Below are 20,351 nucleotides of genomic sequence, written 5' to 3'. Positions count from 1 at the left end.
TATTTGACTATGGGACGTGGTGGCTCAGTGGTAAAGACGCTGAGCTTGTCCATCAGAAAGGTTGGCAGTTCGGTGGTTCGAATCCCTAGTGCCGCATAACGGAGTGAGCTCCCGTTACTTGCCCCAGCTTCTGCCAACCGAGCAGTTCAAAAACACGTAAAAATGCAAGTAGAAAAATAGGGACCACCTTTGGTGGGAAGGGAACAGTGTTCTGTGCGCCTTTGGCGTCTAGTCATGCCGGCCACATGACCACGGAGACATTTTCAGACAGCGCTGGCTCTTTGGCTTTGAAAGGGAGATGAGCACTGCCCCCTAGAGTTGGGAATGACTCACATGCATGTGCGAGGGGAACCGTTACCTTTTACCTTATTTGGCCTGGTGAAAGAAGTAATGCTTGAATGAAACATGGCAGCTGTTGGCATTTCAATCAGTATATTGAGCTTGGGTTGGTGGGGTTTTTTGCAGATGTTTCATTACCCAAAGTAGGTAATAGAGGAAGAGGTAGAGAGGGGGGAGGAGGAGGAGGAAGAGGAGGGGGGAGGAGGAGGAAGAGGAAGACTGTGGGGTCCTTGGTGCTCTCTGAGCTTGGAGATTTTCTTGCAGATGTTTCATTACCCAACTAGGTAACATCATCAGTGCTAGAAGGGAGTGGGGTTTTCAGAGAGGAGGAGGAAGGGGAAGAGGACTGTGGGGGTGCTCTCTGAGCTTCATCATCCAAACTAGGTAACATCATCAGTGCTAGCACCAAGGATCCCCTCATTTCAACCTACAAAGGATTCACTTTTATTGAAAACAATGCATTGCAATTTGCACTCCTGGAATATGTATAGACACCCCCAATCCTAATTAGGCAAGCTAATGAGTTGGCATCGAGTAGTTTGACGGCGTAGCTGGATGTTGGAGCCAAGAGCATGGCTAAAATCCAGGCAGCCCTCAGATTCCCGGGTTTCCCCTACTTTTAACCCGCATGTCAGAAGCTGCTGCCCATCGAAACGTGACTTCCGCTATCACCGCCTTGCTCTCTCCTCTGTTCCTCGCCCTCTCTGCGGCCCAACCCTTTGCTTGTCGTGCAGCCCAGCATGCGGAAAAATTAAGGGGGTTTTGCTCTTAACTTTGGTAGTTCAGAAATGGGGCCCAGATGAAGTCGCTGCTTGGTTGGACCGGCTGAGTTTGGGAGAATACAAAGAGACGTTCGTCAGCCACGACATCCGAGGGGCCGAGCTTTTGCACCTGGAGAGGCGAGACCTGAAGGTATTGGCGCCCTGCTACTTTTTCTGCCTTATGAGCGTCTGAAAGAATGGATGAAAGCTTTCTCTCTCTTTCCCCGTCCCAGCGATGTGCTTGTAGCTTGGCTTTTTAACACGCAACCCTGCATAACACACCTGGCCCAAAACGGCTGCCTGTTAGGCTGAATTTCTCTGCCGGATCAAAATAAGAAGGAGAAGGATTTTCCCTTTGAAAGAGGTCTTAGACTCTTTTAACGAGAGCCAGCCCCGTGTGCGGCAGCGGCCCAAAAAAAGCTAACCTAATTTTTGGTTGTATAAACAGAAGCATAGAATCAAAATCACGTGAAGTATTAGATCCGCTTTGTAAATCCTTAGTAAGGCCCCACTTGGAATACTACATCCAGTTTTGGTCACCCCATTACAAAAAAGAGACTTTGGAAAAACTTCAGAGAAGAGCAGCTAAGATGATTAAAGGCCTGGAGACTGAAACCTATGAATGGTTGCAGGATTTGGGTTTGGCTCTTCTAGAGAAAAGGAGGACTAGGGGGGAACCTGATAGCAATATCCCAGCGTTTGAGGGGCTGCCCCCCAAAGAAGAGGGGAACCAAGCAAGCCCTTATTTTGTTCAGCGTGGGTTTCATTTGGGTTTTTGTTTATTATTATTTGTGTGTGTATGTTTATGTGTACCTCTCCCGCCTTCCTGATCTACAAAAACACAAATTGTCAGAGAGAGAGAGAGAGAGGGAGGGAGGGAGGGAGGGAGGGAGGGAGGGAGGGAGGGAGGGAGGAATGGAATGGAATAGAATAACGAAGTTGGGACCTTAGAGTCCAACCCCATAGAGTAGATAGATAGATGATAGATGGATGGATGGATGGATGGATGGATGGATGGATAGATAGATAGATAGATAGATAGATGATAGATAGATAGATAGATAGATAGATAGATAGATGATAGATAGATAGATAGATAGATAGGATAAATAGAGATAGAGAATGGAATAGAATAGAATAACAAAGTTGGGAATGGAATGGAATGGAATAGAATAACAAAGTTGGGACCTTAGAGTCCAACCCCATAGAGTAGATAGATAGATGGATGGATGGATGGATGGATGGATGGATGGATAGATAGATAGATAGATAGATAGATAGATAGATAGATAGATGATAGATAGATACATAGGATAAATAGAGATAGAGAATGGAATAGAATAGAATAATAAAGTTGGAACCTTAGAGTCCAACGAGAGAGAGACAGAGAGAGAGAGAGAGACAGAGACAGAAACAGAGTCACACCGATAGATGGCAAGAGGGAGAGGGGGGAGTGGGAGGTTTAACATCCAGTTTGCATGTTAAAAGAAGCATTTAATTTGGTTCGGGAACTAAACGAGAGCAGGGAGTGAATATCAAAAAATCAATATAGCAATTAGAGCTCTGGATTTGATTCCAAGAGCAAAAATAGCATCTTTTGTGTAGCTCTTTAAAGCAGCCGCACTTTTTCCTCGATTACAGAGACCAGCCATGTGATTCTGGATGAGGACTCGGCTGCTTTAAAGAGCTGCAGGTGGATGCTGCGTTTGTACTCTTGTGGCAGTGTTTCTCAACCTTGGCGACTTTAAGTCCTGTGGACTTCAACTCCCAGAATCCCCCAGGAGTTGAAGTCCACAGGACTTAAAGTCGCCAAGGTTGAGAAACACTGTCTTTTTAGGCTTCCAAAATTATTACTAAGCCATTGCACAATGCTGAAAGCAGTGCACGTATCCAAAGAAGCACAAAGAACGCGGGTAAAACATCTTCCAAAGGTTTACTTGCATCGGATTTTGTATCGTAGTAGTAACTTCCGTGTGTTTAGCCGTACAACTCTGTACACTGCTGATGTTACTGGAATAAGTCCACAGCGGAGCCCATAATATCTGTTGCTAAGTGAAACAGTTCTTAAGGGAGCCTTGCCCCATTCTACGACCTTTCTTGCCACCGTTGTTGAGTGAATCCCTGCAGTTGTTAAATTAGTCACACAGTCATTAAGCGAATCTGGCTTCCCCCATCGACTTTGCTGGTCAGAAGATCGCAAAAGGGGATTAACATGAGCCCGGGACACTGTGACCGTCATAAATGTGAGTCGGTTGCTAAGTGTCTGAATTTTGATCATTGTGACGACGGGGATGCTGCGAAGGTCGTAAGTTTGAACAGTGGTCAGAAGTCACTTTTTTCAGGGCTGTTGTAACTTCGGACAGTCACTAAACAAATACGGTGCCTTGAGGATTACCCGTCTTCCTATATCTTTGTGGGGTTTAGGAGAAGAGAAAGTGGAGGATCACCAATTACGTTTATTAATTTCAGGGAAGATCATATTGGCCCCAAAAATCTATTTAGTAGCCAAGTTTGGCGAGACTGTGAGCTCTTGTTGTGTCGCTCTGCTGGCAGGCCGTCGTAAACTGGAACCGGTCAGTGGCAGCATTAATTGAAATGAGCATAGGAGGGCACAGCGCATAACTAGGAAAATGTAAACTAATGTGGAAATTCTGGATTTTGAACGTTGAAGGACCCTGGAGGCTTTAAGGCCAGCAAGGCAGGAAGTAAAACTCTTGAAACTTACACATGGATTACTCTGTGAGCTGATTGTCCTTGGAGAGTCTCCGTCCTCCAGGTCCTCCCAAAGGTACTTTTTTCAAGAGGAAAAAACTGGACTTTCGGGGTTTTTTTTTCTTTGAAGATGTTTCGCTTCTCATCCAAGAAGCTTCTTCTTCAGCTCTGGGTGGAATCCTTCCATTTTTCATCTTCCACTCAGAGTTGAAGAAGCTTCTTGGGTGGGGAGTGAAATGTCTTCAAAGAAAAAGCAAGGAAGTCCAGTTGCCTCCTGAAAAAAGCACTTTTGGGACTCCGGGCGCTACAAGCAGTGGCCTTGGGTGGGGTTCTGTGTGATCGGAAAACCCCAAAAATGCACTTAGATGACCCAGTTTAAAGGGCTGTTGTCCCCATGGTTACTGTTTACCATTCAAGCACTTAGCAACTGGCCAACATTGATGGTGGTTTGCAGCAGATGGGGCCACTGGGGTCTACAGATAAGCTCTCGACTTGTAGTTCATTTAGTGCAGGGGTGTCCAAACTTGGGAACTTTAAGACTTGTGGACTTCAACTCCCAGAATTCCCCAGCCAGCATGGCTGGCTGGGGAATTCTGGGAGTTGAAGTCCACAAGTCTTAAAGTTCCCAAGTTTGGACACCCCTGATTTAGTGACTTTTCAAAGTTGCAATGGCACAGCAAAAAGTGACTTACGACCGTTTTTCACACTTACGACCGTTGCAGCATCCCCACTTGGCTTGGCAACTGGCATGTACTTATGACGGTTGCAGTGCCCCGGGGACACGGGATTTCCCCTTTTGCGACCTTCTGACCGGCAAAGTCGATGGGGAGGCCAGATTCACTTAACGACCGTGTCGCAAATTTAACAACTGCAGCGATTCACTTCACATCTGTGACAAGAAAGGTCGTAAAATGGGGGAAACTCACTTAACGACTGTCTCTCTTAGCAACGAAAAAGTAGGTCTCAATTGTGGTCGTACACCGAGGACCGCCTGTGTAATATTTTTGCGGAAAGCTGGCGTTTGCTTTCAGCAAAAAACAGCCCCCCAGCAAACAATGAGGTCGTGTGATGACCACAGCTTTCTCTTAACAACGGCAGATTCACTTAAGGACTGCTGCAATAAAAAGGCTGTTAAAAGTGTGACAAATGTCACAACGTAATGATTGTATAATGACCCGGTCCCTTTCAGAAATTGAAGACCGCATGTAAACTTTTAGAGGGATATCATGATGCCATTACCTGCAACGCTCTCTACATGGGGCTGCCCTTGAAGAGCACCCGGAGGCTCCAGCTGGTCCAGAATGCGGCCGCACAGGTTGTCATGGGGGTACCTAGGTGCTCCCATGTCACACCCCTTTTAGGCGACCTGCACTGGTTGCTGGTTGTTTTCCGGGTGCGATTCAAGGTGTTAATTATGACCTTTAAAGCGCTCCATGGCTTAGGCCCAGGGTACCTGCGAGACCACCTACTGCCACCAGTAGCCTCCCACCATCCAGTACGATCCCACAGTGTTGGCCTCCTCAGGGTGCCGTCGGCCAGGCAGTGTCGGCTGGTGACCCCCAGGGGGAGAGCCTTCTCTGTGGGAGCGCCTTCCCTCTGGATTGAGCTGCCCCCAAAGCTCCGCATAATCCCTGACCTCCGGTCCTTCCGACGCGCCCTAAAAAGTTGGCTTTTCCAGCAAGCCGGCCTGGCCTGAATAAAATAAATTATTACTTTTAATTGTTAATTTGAATTTATTCCTAAATTTGATTTAAATTGTCAATTGAAGGTTATTGGATTTCCTATTTAATCTTTTTTTACCTTTTGTTATATGTGTTTTTATGTTGTACGCCGCCCTGAGTCCTTTGGGAGAAGGGCGGCATATAAGTCCAATGAACCTAAACCTAAACCTGTTTTGTTTTAAAAGAAATTTATTTCTGCTTTCCTCGACTGTTTCACATCAGTCTGGAGTTTTACAGATGGTTTCTGGTTTCTGAACTTGAAATCCTACAAAGTTGTGCCTCCAACCAATTTTTTAAAAAATAGAACAAAAACCACTTTGTTGTATGACGACACCATGCATAAGAGGTTTCATTTGTGATCTAAAATCAATATTTATACCAGGATGGGTTGCTGCTATTGGTTTGCTTCGCATGCGCTTTGCGCAAGCCCCAGACGCTTCGCTCGTGCATGGATCAGACACGTTTTGTGCGGGTGCACAGTTGACTGTAAATTGTTCTGTGCATGCGCAGCACATGAAAAAGCTACTCAAAACATAACAACGGTGGTGATTGGGGAACCGGTTTGGGGGGTGGCCAGCCTGGGTTGCTACCGGTTCGGCAACCAAGGCCAAAATATCACTACCGGTTCGCCCTAACCAACAGTAACCTGCCTCTGATTTATACATGATGTTGGAGAGGTTTTCCAATTTTGTTTATTTGTCTATTTTGTTCTGCTAGATTTCCTAATGCTTCCTCTGTTATTTAAGATTGTTGCTGGTTATTTTAGTTTCCTTGCTGGATACTTGAAGATGCTACGGCAAAACGGTAACTTCCATAATGCCATTCAAGAAACAAACGTGGATCCTAGTAAAACTTGATTTGGTGTCATTCCACATTCCAGGGAGACAAATCAAGAATGTATGTCTAAAATCTAAGAAATAAAGAATGTCTAAATAAGTTGATATTTTCATCATTTAACCACCCCATAATCCCTTGAGGGGTGGAGTCTCTGCATCTTAATGGACCTAGCGGAGTATTTTACTGGCCCGATGCCCTTCCTGTTGCCAATGCAGAGTTTTGTTCAGCAGATACATTCTCATTGTGCCCAAAGAGAGAAATATCTGGCTCTACCTAGGATCGAACTTGCAAACTCCTGCTTGTGAGGTGACAGCTGCACCTCTAGGGGCACCGCACCACTCTGACTAAATAAGTTGATATGTGTGTGTGTGTGGGGGGATGGACTAATTGTCTAAAATGGACGCTCTCTAAACGAGCTTTATTGCCAAAAGTTAAATGATGTTCTGCTAACCTGGATTTCTGTGAATGAATCTGTCTTTTCCCTTGTAGGATTTGGGGATAACGAAAGTGGGTCATATGAAGCGAATTCTTCAGGGAATTAAAGAATTTGGCAGGAGCCCACCATTACCGGAACTGTAGCTGTGTCGGCGGCTCCATGGAGGAAGTGCTATTTACGGAAAGGTGTAGAAGGACGCGGGTTCCTCCCGGGCGAGTAAATGGCAGGTTGTGAGAAGAGCATTAATTCTGATTGGGGCGAGGTTTGATGAACGAATATCCAAAAGGTTTTGTGGGTCTAAAGGTTTTATGGGGTCATTTACCCCATAATCCCTTGCCAGGTGGAGTCTGGGCAACTGAATGGAGCACGCAGAGTGTTTTCAATGGCCGGATGCCTTTCCTGTTGCCAGGGCGGAGTTTTGTCCAGCAGATATATTCTCATTGTGCCCAGAGAAGAGAAATATCTGCCTCTACCTAGGATTGAACTCACAGCCTCCTGATGGTGAGATGAGAGCTCCACCTCTAAGCCACTGCACCACTCTTTTGTGGGTCTAAAAAGGCTGTGAAATATATTACGAGAAGTAATCAAAATGTCTCCATGACAGTAAAAAAAAATCACGTTTCCTGGGTAGCATGGACATTATTCGGACTTTGGTAATCTACCCAGATCCTTTCAGGTTCTTTCAAATTTGCAGATGACAAATCATTTTACAAAACAAGATTGTTCCGCTTGACAAATCCTTGAAGCCTAACTTCATCCAGAGCCTCCGGTCTCTTCGTAGACCCGATCCCATCCCGATGTTTCAGTGGTACCTCAAACCATCGTCCTCTCGGGTTTTTTGCCCCATTTCATTGGCCGAAAATAATGTTGGATGCGGTGAACGGACACGCCACAACGCCTCGTTTCTCGGCCCAAACTGCCCTGCCCGTTTGCATGATAAATTCTTACACTTGAAGAACTTTTATATCTGTTTTAATAAGATTTAATTTATTACTGGGTTTTTTTTGGGGGGGGTTGTGTGCTAGGGATTTTTTTTTTTTTCTCCTGAGGCAATAGAAAAACACGTGGCGTGTGGCGGACATTGTTGCCATATTCTAGCCGTGGAAAACGTCTTCAACTCTGGCTTCAGGTCATTTCAGAGTATTTCAAAAACTCTAGAACGCGGCAGGTTTAGGATTTGGTTCCCCGAGGGAGAAAGATCTGAACATTTCCTCACGGTGGATAAAATATGCAACGTTTACTCTCTTCCATCAAGCAACTCCCAGTTTACCTCGGACGCCTCAGCTTCAAAACATGGCGGCCGAGCAACACAAAGTGCATCGAATTTGACATCAACATCAAGATTATGCCATTTTAATGAAATCTGGGAAGGTTATCGAGCCCAGTCTTTAACCCGTGCATTAAGCCAACTAGTTTTTTATTTTCAGTATACAGATGGATTTAGTCTCATCAGAAATATTGTTATCCAATTGTGTGTTAGTTTGGACTGGATAATTTGGTGGATCGGGGCAGAAAAAGAAAATTGTTTTCTGAAAATGGTGCATCTACTTCAGAGCCAAGAAACTTCATATCAGTGATGGCGAACCGAGGGCCGAAAAGGGAGTGTGCGGTTTGTGTCCACTCGCACACACTCGCACAAACACGTTGGGGACGCAACCTGGAAAAGAAGCTGCCCAATGGACATGTGCACACCGGGAAATTAACTTCTGGTTAATCTGGTTAACGTCTGGTGCGCATGCACACATGATGAATCAGCTGGCCAGCGCACATAAGCACAACAGAAACCAGAAGACCAGCCCTTCTAGTTTCCGGCAATACCGCACATGCGAAGGTCAGCTGATCATCGCGCATGCATGCACACCAGAAACCCGGAAGAGAAATGGGTGATGCTGCCTGTGCCAGCTGACACGGCTCTGTGTGCCACTTTGAGCACGCCATAGGTTCGCCATCATGGCTCTAGATATTGTTGAAACCAGAAAGATCCGCAGAGGAATCCAGAAAAATTAAGATGGTATCTCGATGGTGGGCTCACCTCCCACTCCCAAGAGCCTCACGGTTGTCTGTGGAGAGTCTCCGTCATCCAGGCTATGGTTATCCCGAAAGTGCTTTTTCCAAAAGACAGCTGGACTTCCTTGAGTGTCCCCCCTGCCCCCTTTGGAAACTTTTCGCTTCTCATGCTAGAAGCTTCTTCAGTTCTCAACGAAGAGAACTGAACTGAAGAGAAGAAGCTTCTTGGATGAGAAGCACCCGAGGGCAGGAAAAAGAAGCAGTGGGTGGAAACTAATCAAGGAGAGAAGCAACCTAGAACTAAGAAGCATTTCCTGAGAGTGAGAACAATTAATCAGTGGAACAACTTGCCTCCAGAAGCTGGGAATGCTGTAACACTGGAGGTTTTTAACAAGAGGTTGGATATCCATTTGTCTGAAGTAGTGTAGGGTATCCTACTTGAGCAGGGGGTTGGACTAGAAGACCTCCAGGGTCCCTTTCAACTCTGTTATTCTTATCATTCTTTTATTATAAGTTGGCTTAGCAGAAAGTCATTCTATTCTATTCCAGTCTGTTCTGTTCTGTTCTATTCTATTCCATATTTCTTTTCTATTCTACTCTATATTCTTTTCTTTTCTTCCCTATTCTCTATTCTTTTCTATTCTACTCTATATTCTTTTCTATTCTATATTCTTCTCTATTCTACTCTCTGTTCTATTCTATTCTATTCTTTTCTATTCTACTCTATATTCTTTTCTATTCTTTTCTATTCTATATTCTTCTCTATTGTACTCTATTCTTTTCTATTCTATTCTTTTCTATTCTGTTCTATTCTATTCTTTTCTTTTCTGTTCTGTTCTGTTCTATTCTATTCTATTCTATTCTATATTCTATTCTATTCTATATTCTTTTCTATTCTACTCTATATTCTATTCTAGAACCAAGAAAGTTCAGCTGCCTTTTGGAAAAAGCTCCTGTGGGAATCTCCCACTTGTGGCCTCTTAAATTCCTTCCCCCGGCTTTTAAACCATTATGAGCTAACCAACATGCAGGGAACTGATGATTGTGTCTGAATCACGACTGAATTTCATTTCTCCAAACAGACTCTAAACTCTGCATCAATCGTTTGTTTCCAGGTTGAGTTCCTTTAACAACCTCCTGCTTCACACATGAGGCTAAACGTTTGTCCTCTTGGCTAGTGCCAGTTACAGTCCTCCGCTTTACAACCACTCATTTAGTGACCATTCAAAGTTACAACAGAACCAGTTGTTAAGTGAAACTGATTTTCCCACTGACTTGTTAGCAGGTCACGAAAGGCGACCATGTGACCTTGGGACTCTGCAACTGTCATAAGTACATGCCAGTTGCCAAGCCTCTGAATTTTGACCACGTGATCACAGGGATGCTGCAACGGCCGTAAGTGTCATAAGTCACTTTTCAGTGCCATTGTAACTTTGAACGGTCACTAAAGGAACCGTTGTAAAAGGAGGATTTGCCTGTACTAAAATTATTGACAGTGACAGAAATTGACAATTAGAATAAGCCTCACAGAGCTTAACTGCCACTAAAGATAGCAACATCTGCGGAAGAAGCAGAATATGAAATATATGAAATGTTTACGTAAGATTTAAGATGGCTCAGTGTATATGTGCAAATACTTTTCGTGGAATTGTGTGCAAAGCAACAGGGATTGGTGTGAAAAGCAAATTGCTTGTAAACTGACCTCACTTACTGAAACCCTTTGTGGAAAGTTTACGTATTTTCTCAGCGTTTACATCAATATTTGTCCCAGATTGCATTGGTATTACACTCATTTTGATATTTTGCCATACCCATCGCATTCTTGGATCACAAAAATTGCAAATACCGCTTGGCTTTGCACAATAATGCTTTTTTTAAAAAAAAAATCCTTTTGGGTAAAAATAAATAAATAACAGAAGGCTGCCATGCACTGAAAAAGAGGCTATAATTATTTTTAATTTAGCCACGGTGACTCGCTCTGTGCTTTTTCAATCTCAGAATATTAATGTGCTGTTTTAGGGGAGGGAAGCTAGACTATCCTGAATGCAGAAAATTAGATTTTTTTAAAAAGAAAAAAAAATCACCCGTTTTTTAAACCTTTGAAATAGAATTTCCCTGCTGCTTCCTTGTGATTTAATTTAAGCCGTGTTCTACCTTCGCACAAAAGTTAGTTTTTCTTTCTAACCGTGTTTTCATTCTAATCTTTCTTTTTTTCTGTCCAAAAAATAAAAAGAAAGCCCTTTTAGAAAAATTGTATTGCCAGCATAGAGATTGTGGTCCCCACCCCAATGCGTAATAAATCACAGTTATTTGATTAATATTCTCCTAACTTTCTTTCTTGAAAGTAGCAGGGAAATCTGTATGACAATGGTGGGCGCCATCTTGAATTTTTTGGACTTTCTTCTTTGTGGATACACCTGGAAGGTGGGTTGCCAGTTTAACTCAGGTGGTCCTTGTCGTATGACCACAATGGACCCCAAAATTTCCGTTGCTACATGAGACATTTGTTAAGTGAATTTTGCCTTTACTTTTTTCTGTGTTGTTGTAACTTCAAACGTTCACTAAAACTGTCCTACTTAGATTTGCAAATATTTTCTCCTCGTATGCTCAGTTTTAATTCAATTCTTGGAAAAATTGGGCAAGTGAGAAATAATGAGGATTACGGAAAGCAGGATTTCTTAATACAGAAATGATCAGGAAAATCTAGATGAGATTATAGCTCTATGTTACTCAATCTTGGAAGCTTGAAGGTTTTTATGGACTTGGTGATTGGCTAGGTTTAGAAGCCAACACAACTCCATTTTTTGCCAACTATTTCATAAAATGTAAAGTGGCTTGACTTTTTTTTAAATTAAACTAAGATGTTCAGGGATAATAATCCGTGTGAAAAAGCCAGTTAGGTTAAAAAATATTATGTGGACTCACAAAACATTTATTTTTTTCCCTCTAGAATGAGGACGTAGGTACCATAACAGCAAGAGTCATAATTTTGTTCGCCATGTATGTGATTTAGCAGAAGTAACATTTCTGTGCTAGGCTGCATCAACAGAGGTGTAGAATCAAGATCACGTGAAGTGTTAATACCACTTTATAATGCCTTGGTAAGGCCACACTTGGAATATCTGTTTGGGTCATCACGATGTAAAAAAGATGATGAGACTCTAGAAAGAGTGCAGAGAAGAGCAACAAAGATGATTAGGGGATTGGAGGCTAAAACATATGAAGAACGGTTGCAGGAACTGGGTATGTTTAGCTTAAGAGAAAGAAGGACTAGGGGAGACATGATAGCATTGTTCCAACATCTCAGGGATTGCCACAAAGAAGAGGGAGTCAAACTATTCTCCAAGGCACCTGAGGGTAGAACAAGAAGCAATGGGTGGAAACTAATCAAAGAGAGAAGCAACTTAGAACTGAGGAGAAATTTCCTGACGGTGAGAACAATTAATCAGTGGAACAGAAGTTGTCTCCAGAAGTTGTGAATGCCCCAACACTGGAAGCCTTTAAGAAGATGTTGGATAGCCATTTGTCTGAAATGGTATAGGGTTTCCTGCCTAGGCAGGGGGTTGGACTAGAAGACCTCTAAGGATCCCTTCCAACTCTGTTATTCTATTCTGTGCTTGATTTCATTCCTCTTTGGAGAATGCTGAATACGCCAATCCCTCTATTTTTAAATAGATATAGGAACGAAATTAATTATCCTAAGAGTTCACTACAATTCATGGAGGTCATTTTAGTCATGTCCAAAACCCCATGGATTACTAATAGTTGAAGCATGGCGACATTCAGAGTCAACCAGAGGCTGAAACAATCTAAATTATCTCAGTCTCTGTGATCATTAGTTGAATTGCAATTGCAAGTAGTTCTTGAGTTACAACAGTTCGTTTAGTGACCATTCAAAAGTACAATGGCACTGGAAAAAAATGACTTACGACAGCTTTTCACAGTTACGACTTCTGTAGCAGCCCTATGATCACGTGATCAAAATTCAGACGCTTCATATTTATGACGGTTGCAGCATCCCAAGGTCACACAATCCCCCTTGGCAACATGAATGAGGGCAGCAATGTGAATGAGGGAAGCTGGATTCATTGAACGACTGGATTCATTTACTGACTTATCAAAGGCAGCGGTTCACTGTGGCAAGAAAGGGACAAAATTCATGGCGGGGTTTCATCCATCCAGTTCCTGTCAGGTGCAGAGGTGCAAAGACAAAGGATGACCTTGGCTTTCTAGAAAGAATGTTGTTATCGCTACATAGCATCCAACTCCCTACATTCCCCCCTCCCATTTCCCCACCATAGAAAATGCATAGTAGAATAATAGAAAGTATGGCAGGACAAGGATCCAACAGAAAAGATGGCTGCAGGCCTGACAATTCACTTAACAAACGTCACGCTTAACAACAGACATTTTGGATGTCCACTGCAGTCCTAAATCAAGGACTGCAAAGATTAGTTCCATCGTTTTAATTTCTTTGCAAGTATACCGATCTTGAGAAATAGGTCTATATCCAGGCAGGGATGAATAGCTTCCCTGCGTCGTGAAAATATTGTGTGAATTTTCCATGGGCAATTAGCAGTTTTCAAAGCCCTGCCTGTTACAATAACAATAATAATTAATAATAATAATAATCCAAGAATTTAAATCTTAATCCGTGATGAAATCTGCTGAGCAGGGAATGCTTTTAAGTTTGGGAACTTTTCTGTGTTTTTTTTTAAAGAAACAGTGAGTTTTGGTTGTTTACAATCTGTTTACAGCAGCACAGGTTTATATATATAGCTATAGATATGAAAAACCGAGATATTTATTGCATATACTATTTTGAAAGATGTTTTAATGTGTTTTGCACCTTTGGGATATATTGTTACATTGCTGTGTACAGACTATTCGGGCGGTTCTGTTAATAGTAATTTTATGCTTCCTTAAGTGACCAGTTTTTTTGTGCCTTTCTATCATTGGATGCATGATTACTTATTTATTATTGTCTGGAAGCCATGGAGCTGTGTGTTTTTGTATGCTGTTGGAAACGATGATTGACTTCATACTGAGAGCCCCTCCCTTTCAAAGGGGCTCATTTGATCTTCCTTCCAAAATAAACACCTGCATACAAAGTCCCAGTGTGTCTGTTTACCTTTTCCCCCTGAAAGTTTGATTTAACGGATTTAAGCACCCATGGGTTCCATTTTTATTTTTTATTTTACTTTTAAAGAGGGAGGGTTATATTGGGAGAAAAGTAAAACAATAAAAGCATTCAGTGGATCCAATCAGAGGTGAGTTTCACATAGGTTTACTACCAGTTCGCTTTGGGAGTGCGCGCACCTTCAGCACATGAGCTTTGCTTGCGCACGCGGCTTAGAAAATGTAGTTAAATAGGAGGGCATAGAGATGGGGCGGGGCCAGAAGTAGGTTCCTACCGGTACAGACCAGTTCGGCCAAGAAGGTAGTAACTCGGACAGCCACGCCCCTGAAGCGGTTCTATCGGCAGCTCTGTAAGCGTCGCCATCTTGTTTTTTGCTTCTGGGCATGTGCGGGTGCCCGAAGCGCATCCCTGAGCGAACCAGCAGTAACAGAAGCCAGAACCCACCCCTGGGCGGAGGGGGCTGCAGGGGGGTGGCCCACTCACCCGCAGGTCGCCACTACCAGATCGCCCAAACCAGTCCAAACTGGCTGAATACCAACTCTGGATCCAACCATCTGAAAGCCAAGAGTAGAACGGGAACACTTAAAATTAAACAAGAAAAAATGTGGGATAGACAGGATCACTACCTGATAGATTTGTAGCTGGCTGACGGTGGAGGGAAGTAAGCAGTGGGGTACCCCAAGGTTCCATCTTAGGCCCAGGACTCTTCATAAAAGACTTAGATGAGGGAATAGAAGGGGAACTCATCAAATTTGCAGATGGCACTAAGCTGGCAGGAATAGCCAACACCCCAGAAGACAAGCTCAAAACATGACAGACTTGAACCCTGTGCCCTTTGATGACACGATGGCAACACAGGCAGAGAACCAGTATGAGTCCCTTTATTGGCTCCAACCTTGCTCCCAACATCCCGTGTAATTCCGGCCTGGAGAAAAGCTCTCCCACAAACCTACAGCAGCCTCTGGATGCAGATATTCCAGAATGGCTGCATCAGTCACTCCAGCAGGGCAAGATAGGGGGTCCCAACAGCCCAAACAGCAATAACCCTATCAGGACAAGATAAGCACACAGTAGCACGGGAATAATACAAACAGGAGGAATGCCAGGAATGCAGGCCACAACATTAGAAGAATTTAGTGTCTGTTCCTGACAAACGCCCCTCCAAACTGTCCCTCCTTTAAACTCCATCCCCAGGTGTGCCTTGTGAAGGGAATCGGGGTCCTTCCTCGTAAGCCATGCAATCCACATTTCTCTCTTCTGCATTCTTCCCTGCGCGCCCTAGGATGAGGAGGGAGTGGGCCTTGGTCTTCATCTGAACCCCCTCTCCCTTGTTCTACCTCTTCCCTGCTCTGCCCAGCCTGATTTTGCCCTTCCCCAGGTTCCTCCACAGCCAACGGAGCCACTCTCCCGCTCTCTGTCAGCCGTTTGTCTTCCGTCTCAGAGTCAGACTCAGACATGGGGGCCTGACAGGCCCTATCCAACAATGTGAAATTTAATGTGGCGCAAACCAAGGTTTTATATCTAATCTAAAGTGGAAATGCCTTCACACTAGAAGTACGCATCTCTGCAGGATACAATGTTGATTCCTTTGAGACTCACAAGTTGGACAACGAACAATTCAGCTTTGAGTGTTAGTATATTGTATTAGTTTAGTTTAGTTTAGTTTCATTGCACCTCGTGCAACAAAATTAAATGTCACCTTCAATGCACATTATAACTATAAAAATAAAAACACAAACATGCATCCTTCACATTCTATACAATTGAATTGAAAACCCCCAATATTGCATTAATATTGCACTATACAATAGAATTCAGCATAGTTACAGAAACTGTTTTTCAGCCTATTTGCCCTTGTTTTTATTGTCCTGCACCGTCTGCCAGATGTAAAAGTTAAAAAAAAAAAAGAGGGTGCCCAGGATGAGATGGATCTTTAAGGATGTTTTGAACTTTCTTAAGGCAGCGGGAGCTATAAAGCGCTTCCAAGGAGGGGAGGGGGCAACCCATGAGCCTCTGGGCCATGACGTTGACCCTCTGGAGCACTGTCCGTTCTGCCAGCGTGCAACTGGCAAGCCATACACAGGTATTATATCTCTTAAAACCAAACCGGGGCCATCGGAAACCCCCCTGGTTCTATTCATATCAGGACCCATTTCCTGGCTACCAGGAACTTCCAAATTCACTGCAAGATACTTGCAGGGAAAAGGCAGGAACAGCCTTGTTTCAAAATCTTTTTTGCCTGACTTTCGTTGTCTTTAGATTTACAAAGTCTCCGTCGGATGGAATGGTGGGAAGATGTCAATTCAGGGCCCAGGTCACATCAGTCCGAGTTTATTAGACACCAGCTGTTCTTGCTGAGTGAAAAAGTCACAGATTCATTCACAGAACCTGCCAAAATAAACTAGTTTATACCTTTTGAATTTTTGTCAAAGTAGGTTAATGTGTTGTAGCTTTCCCCCCCTCCTCGTTTATGTTATTAGAAAACTTAAATGCATTGTGTTGTGTCAATATATCATTTGTGTAACATGACTTGGGACGGCTAACTGTTTAATTGCAGGGTGCCCCACCATGGGGATTTGTAAGACTTGTGGACTTCAACTCCCAGAATTCCCCAGCCAACCATGGTCAAGAGGCTACTCCTAATCCCATGGAGCCGTGATGGCAAACCTATGGCATGCAGAGCCCTCGCTGTGGGTACGTGTGCCGTCGCCAGCTGTTCTTCTGGTTTCCACATGCGTGCTGGCCAGCTGGTCTTCGTGGGTGCTGGAGCACCGGAAAACGAACCGAACCCCCCCCCCCAAAATAGCCTGGAAAATGGCCTGAAAAACAGCCGTTTTTCAGGCTGTTTTCAAGCAGTTTTTGGGTTGTTTTCAGGAAGTTTTTTGAGCCATTTCTGGGGCTACAAATGGCCTGAAAACACCTCCAAAATGGCCAAAATGCCCCCCCAAAAGGCATGCATGCGCTGGCCAGCTGGTCTTTGCGTTTCCAGCACTCCGGCGCCCGTCCGCAGGCACATTCACGCACATTACGGTTTGGGCACTTGGTGCCGGAAAGGTTAGCCATCACTGCCATAGAAGTAGGGCATGAGTTCTGAGCATGTCTGTTTGTACAGGTCCCAAAACTGAGATTGTGCTTATCTGGAGCCTATTCTCTATTCCAGAGGTCTCCAAAGTCTCCCACTCTTTAAGACTTGTGAACTGCAACTCCCAGAATTCCTCCTGCTGCTTGGGGAATTCTGGGAGTTGAAGTCCCTGCACCTTCAAGGGGCCAAGTTTGGAAAAAAAAAATTTCCCCTCTCTTAAAAGGTCGGAGGTTGGACAATCCCGTTTTAGATTTAGATGGCTTAAGAGAGGAACACAGTTCATTTCCTTCACCCAAACCTGCAAAGTCAGTTACTTTGGCTTCTTCAAGGCGTAGTAAGGCTGCAGAGGGCACCCCAAGAGAAGAAAAACCTGCAAAGGTTTTGTGGGTTTGCATTTGAAGAGCTCCAACCCCCCCTCTGCCCCTTGCAGTGCCCCAAAACCACTTCCTCTGACTAGCAGTAACAATCCTTGGGTTCAGACCCCCCCCCCCCCCCCGTAGCTCTCGGGAGTGGGTTTTTCAGGGAGGAGGAGGAGGACTGTGGGGTACTTGATGCTCTCTGAGCTTGCTTCTTTTCTTGCAGGCATTTTATGACCCAACTAGGGAACATCATAGAAGGCTTTGTTAGAGCAAACCCCATTCCTTTCCAGCACTGATGATGTTACCTAGTTGGGTAATGAAATGTCTGCAAAAACAAAACAAAACCCCACCATCAGTGCTAGGAAGAAGTAGAGGAGGAGGAGGAGGAGGAGGAGGAAGTGGAAATGTAAGAGGAGGAGGACTGGATTCCTTGGTGCTCTCTGAGCTTAGTGGTTTCCTTGCAAACCTTTCATGACCCAACAAGGTAACATCATCCAGTAATAGAAGGGAGTTGGGTTTACAGGGAGGAGGAGGAGGAGGAAGAGAAAGAAAAGGAGGAAGAGGAGGAGTAGGAGTAGGTCTATGGGGTCCTTGATGCTCCCTGAGTTTGCATGTTTTTTTTTTGCAAACCTTTCATGACCCAACTAGGTAACATCATCAGTGCTAGAAGGGAGTTGGGTTTACTAGGAAGAGGAGGAGGAAGAAGAGAAGGAGTAGGTCCACGAGGGTCCTTGCTGCTCTCTTGAGCTTGCTTGTTTCCTTGCAGACCTTTCAGGACCCAACTAGGGAACATCATCCAGTGCTAGAAGGGAGTGGGGTTTACAGGGAGGAAGAGGAAGAAGAGGACTATGCAACGTCTATACAGACTTTTGCAAGAAAACAAGCAAGCTCAGAAAGCACCAAGGACCCCCCCCCCATTTGAGCCTTGGAAGGACCCCCCCAAGAGTGGGGAGCAAGGAGAAGGTGGGGGAATAGCAAGGGCGCGTTGGAGCGCCCCAATCCAAAGCAGGGCGCACGGGGCCGCTCCAGGCTCCCCTGAGAGCCCCTCCTGCCCCCCGCCGCTTCTCGGGGATCCCCCCACGCCCCCCCACTCCACCCCGGGTGCTTGCAAGAAAGTCTCCGCTCTCGCGAGAAGCGGCGGCGTAAAGGAGGAGGAGGAGGAGGAAGCGGCGGCGGAGCCACGGAGGAGCAGGGTAGGGAGATGCGCAAAGGCTCGGCGAGGCCGGGGAGGGGGAGACGCCGGGGGTCTCATGGGGGTTCGCCAGCGGTTGGGGGCTCCCCCCCGCTCCCCTGCCCGCTTTGCAATTGGGGGAGGGTCCCCCAGAGGCAGCCAAACGGCCCTCCTCCCTACCCCCCCCTCTCCGACTTTGCTATGTCAGCCTTGCTTTCATCCTCCCTGCTGGCAAAGCTTTTGGGGGAGGGGGGGCTTTGGAGTTGGAGGAAGGGGGATCCCGTGCTTCTCCCCCCCCCGGTTTTTTTTTGCATGCAGCAACCCCCCCTCCTTTTTCAATTGGGGGGGGGACACTGACACACCTCTTTCCCACCCAGGGGCTTCAGGGTTTTTTTTAATGGAGTGGGGGGTCCATGGGGCAGGCGGGACAGGGACACCCCTCCCCCCGAGTTTCATTTATTTAGGGGAGGGGGGACTCGGAATAAGCGCTTCCCTTCCCCGATTCTGCCCCCCCCTCCCCCCAAGGTTTCTACTGCCTCTTTGCCCAAATGTTCTGCAGAATAACAGAGTTGGAAGGGACCTTAGAGGTCTTCTAGTCTAGCCCCCTCCTCAGGCAGGAAACCTTTCTCTCCTCCTCCTCAGAATAACAGTTGGAAGGGACCTTGGATGTCATCTAGTCTAACCCCCTGATCAAGCAGGAAACCCTTCTCTCCTCCTCCTCCTCCTCCTCCTCCTCCTCAGAATAACAGTTGGAAGGAACCTTGGAGGTCTTCTAGTCCAGCCCCCTGATCAAGCAGGAGACTATTCTCTCCTCCTCCTCCATAATAACAGTTCAAAGGGACCTTGGAAGTCATCTAGTCTAACCCCCTGATCAAGCAGGAAACCCTTCTCTCCTCCTCCTCCTCCTCCTCCTCAGAATAACAGTTGGAAGGTACCTTGGAGGTCTTCTAGTCCAGCCCCTTGATCAAGCAGGAGATCATTCTCTCCTCCTCCACGGAATAACAGAGCTGGAAGGGACCTTGGAGGTCTTCTAGTCCAGCCCCCTGTTCAGACAGGAAACCCTATGCCATTTCAGGCAAATGCTTGTCCAATCTCTTCTTAAAAACTTCCAGTGTTGGAGCATTCACAACATGGGTGATGGAGGTGAACACAATGAGGATGCGAATGAGTTTGGGGATTGAATAAAGACTTTATTTTTTTAAAAATACAGGTAGTCCTCGATTTACGACCGCCATTGAGCCCCAGACTTCCATTGCTCAGTGAGAAAATTCTTAAGTGAATGATGCTCTCTTTTACGACAGTTGAGCCCAACATTTCTGTTGCTAATAAAGGAAGTTTTGTCCTGTTTTACAACTTTTCTTGGCACTGTTGTTAAGTGAATCCCAGCAGTTGTGAATCCGAGCAGGAACATCGTCGTTAAGCGAATCTGGCTTCCTCGTTGACTTTGCTCGTCAGAAGGTCGCCAAAGGGGATGATGTGACCCCAGGACCCTAAAACCGTAATATGTACATGCCAGTTTCCAAGCATCTGAATTTTTTGATCACGTGACCGTGGTTATGCGGACAACGGTCGTAAGTGTGAAAAACGGTCCTAAGTCACTTTTCTCTGTGGCGTGGTACCTTTGAGCGGCCACTAAATGAACCGTTTTAAGTCTAGGACTATCTGTTGTCGCTTTTGGGAAGAGTTAAAACGCCAGCAAACGTTTTCGACAATCTCGTGTGACGAGCAAAACAGACCAAAATTTTGTTTTAAGTGGAGTAGAACTGATTCGAATAACGACATGTTC

General features: G+C 45.1%; 2 protein-coding genes across 5 annotated transcripts in view; both read left to right on the top strand.

Moving 5' to 3' along the window:
• The window catches only part of DGKH (diacylglycerol kinase eta), a 105,754-nt gene extending 96,226 nt beyond the window's left edge, over positions 1–9,528 (top strand). Inside the window, exons 29-30 of one of the 2 annotated variants that reach the window (XM_081947901.1) lie at positions 1,121–1,251; positions 6,860–9,528. In XM_081947901.1, coding sequence (XP_081804027.1) covers positions 1,121–1,251; positions 6,860–6,949 — 221 coding nt within the window. In that variant the 3' untranslated portion in view covers positions 6,950–9,528. The remainder of the gene's footprint in view (positions 1–1,120; positions 1,252–6,859) is intronic. The other variant, XM_081947902.1, reaches the window with a different exon arrangement.
• Positions 9,529–18,202: 8,674 nt separating this feature from the next.
• AKAP11 (A-kinase anchoring protein 11) overlaps positions 18,203–20,351 on the top strand; it is a 50,122-nt gene continuing 47,973 nt past the window's right edge. For 2 of the 3 annotated variants that reach the window (XM_081947900.1, XM_081947897.1), the window contains exon 1: positions 18,523–18,587. The gene's annotated coding sequence lies outside the window, so the exon portion shown is untranslated. Of the gene's footprint in view, positions 18,358–18,522; positions 18,588–20,351 lie in introns of those variants that run through there. The other variant, XM_081947899.1, reaches the window with a different exon arrangement.

This window comes from Natrix helvetica, assembly GCF_964273705.1.
Source record: "Natrix helvetica genome assembly, chromosome: 3".
Lineage (NCBI taxonomy): Eukaryota > Metazoa > Chordata > Lepidosauria > Squamata > Natricidae > Natrix > Natrix helvetica.
The sequence above is the reverse complement of the archived record's forward strand: the minus strand, read 5'-3'. Positions and strand labels throughout refer to the sequence as shown.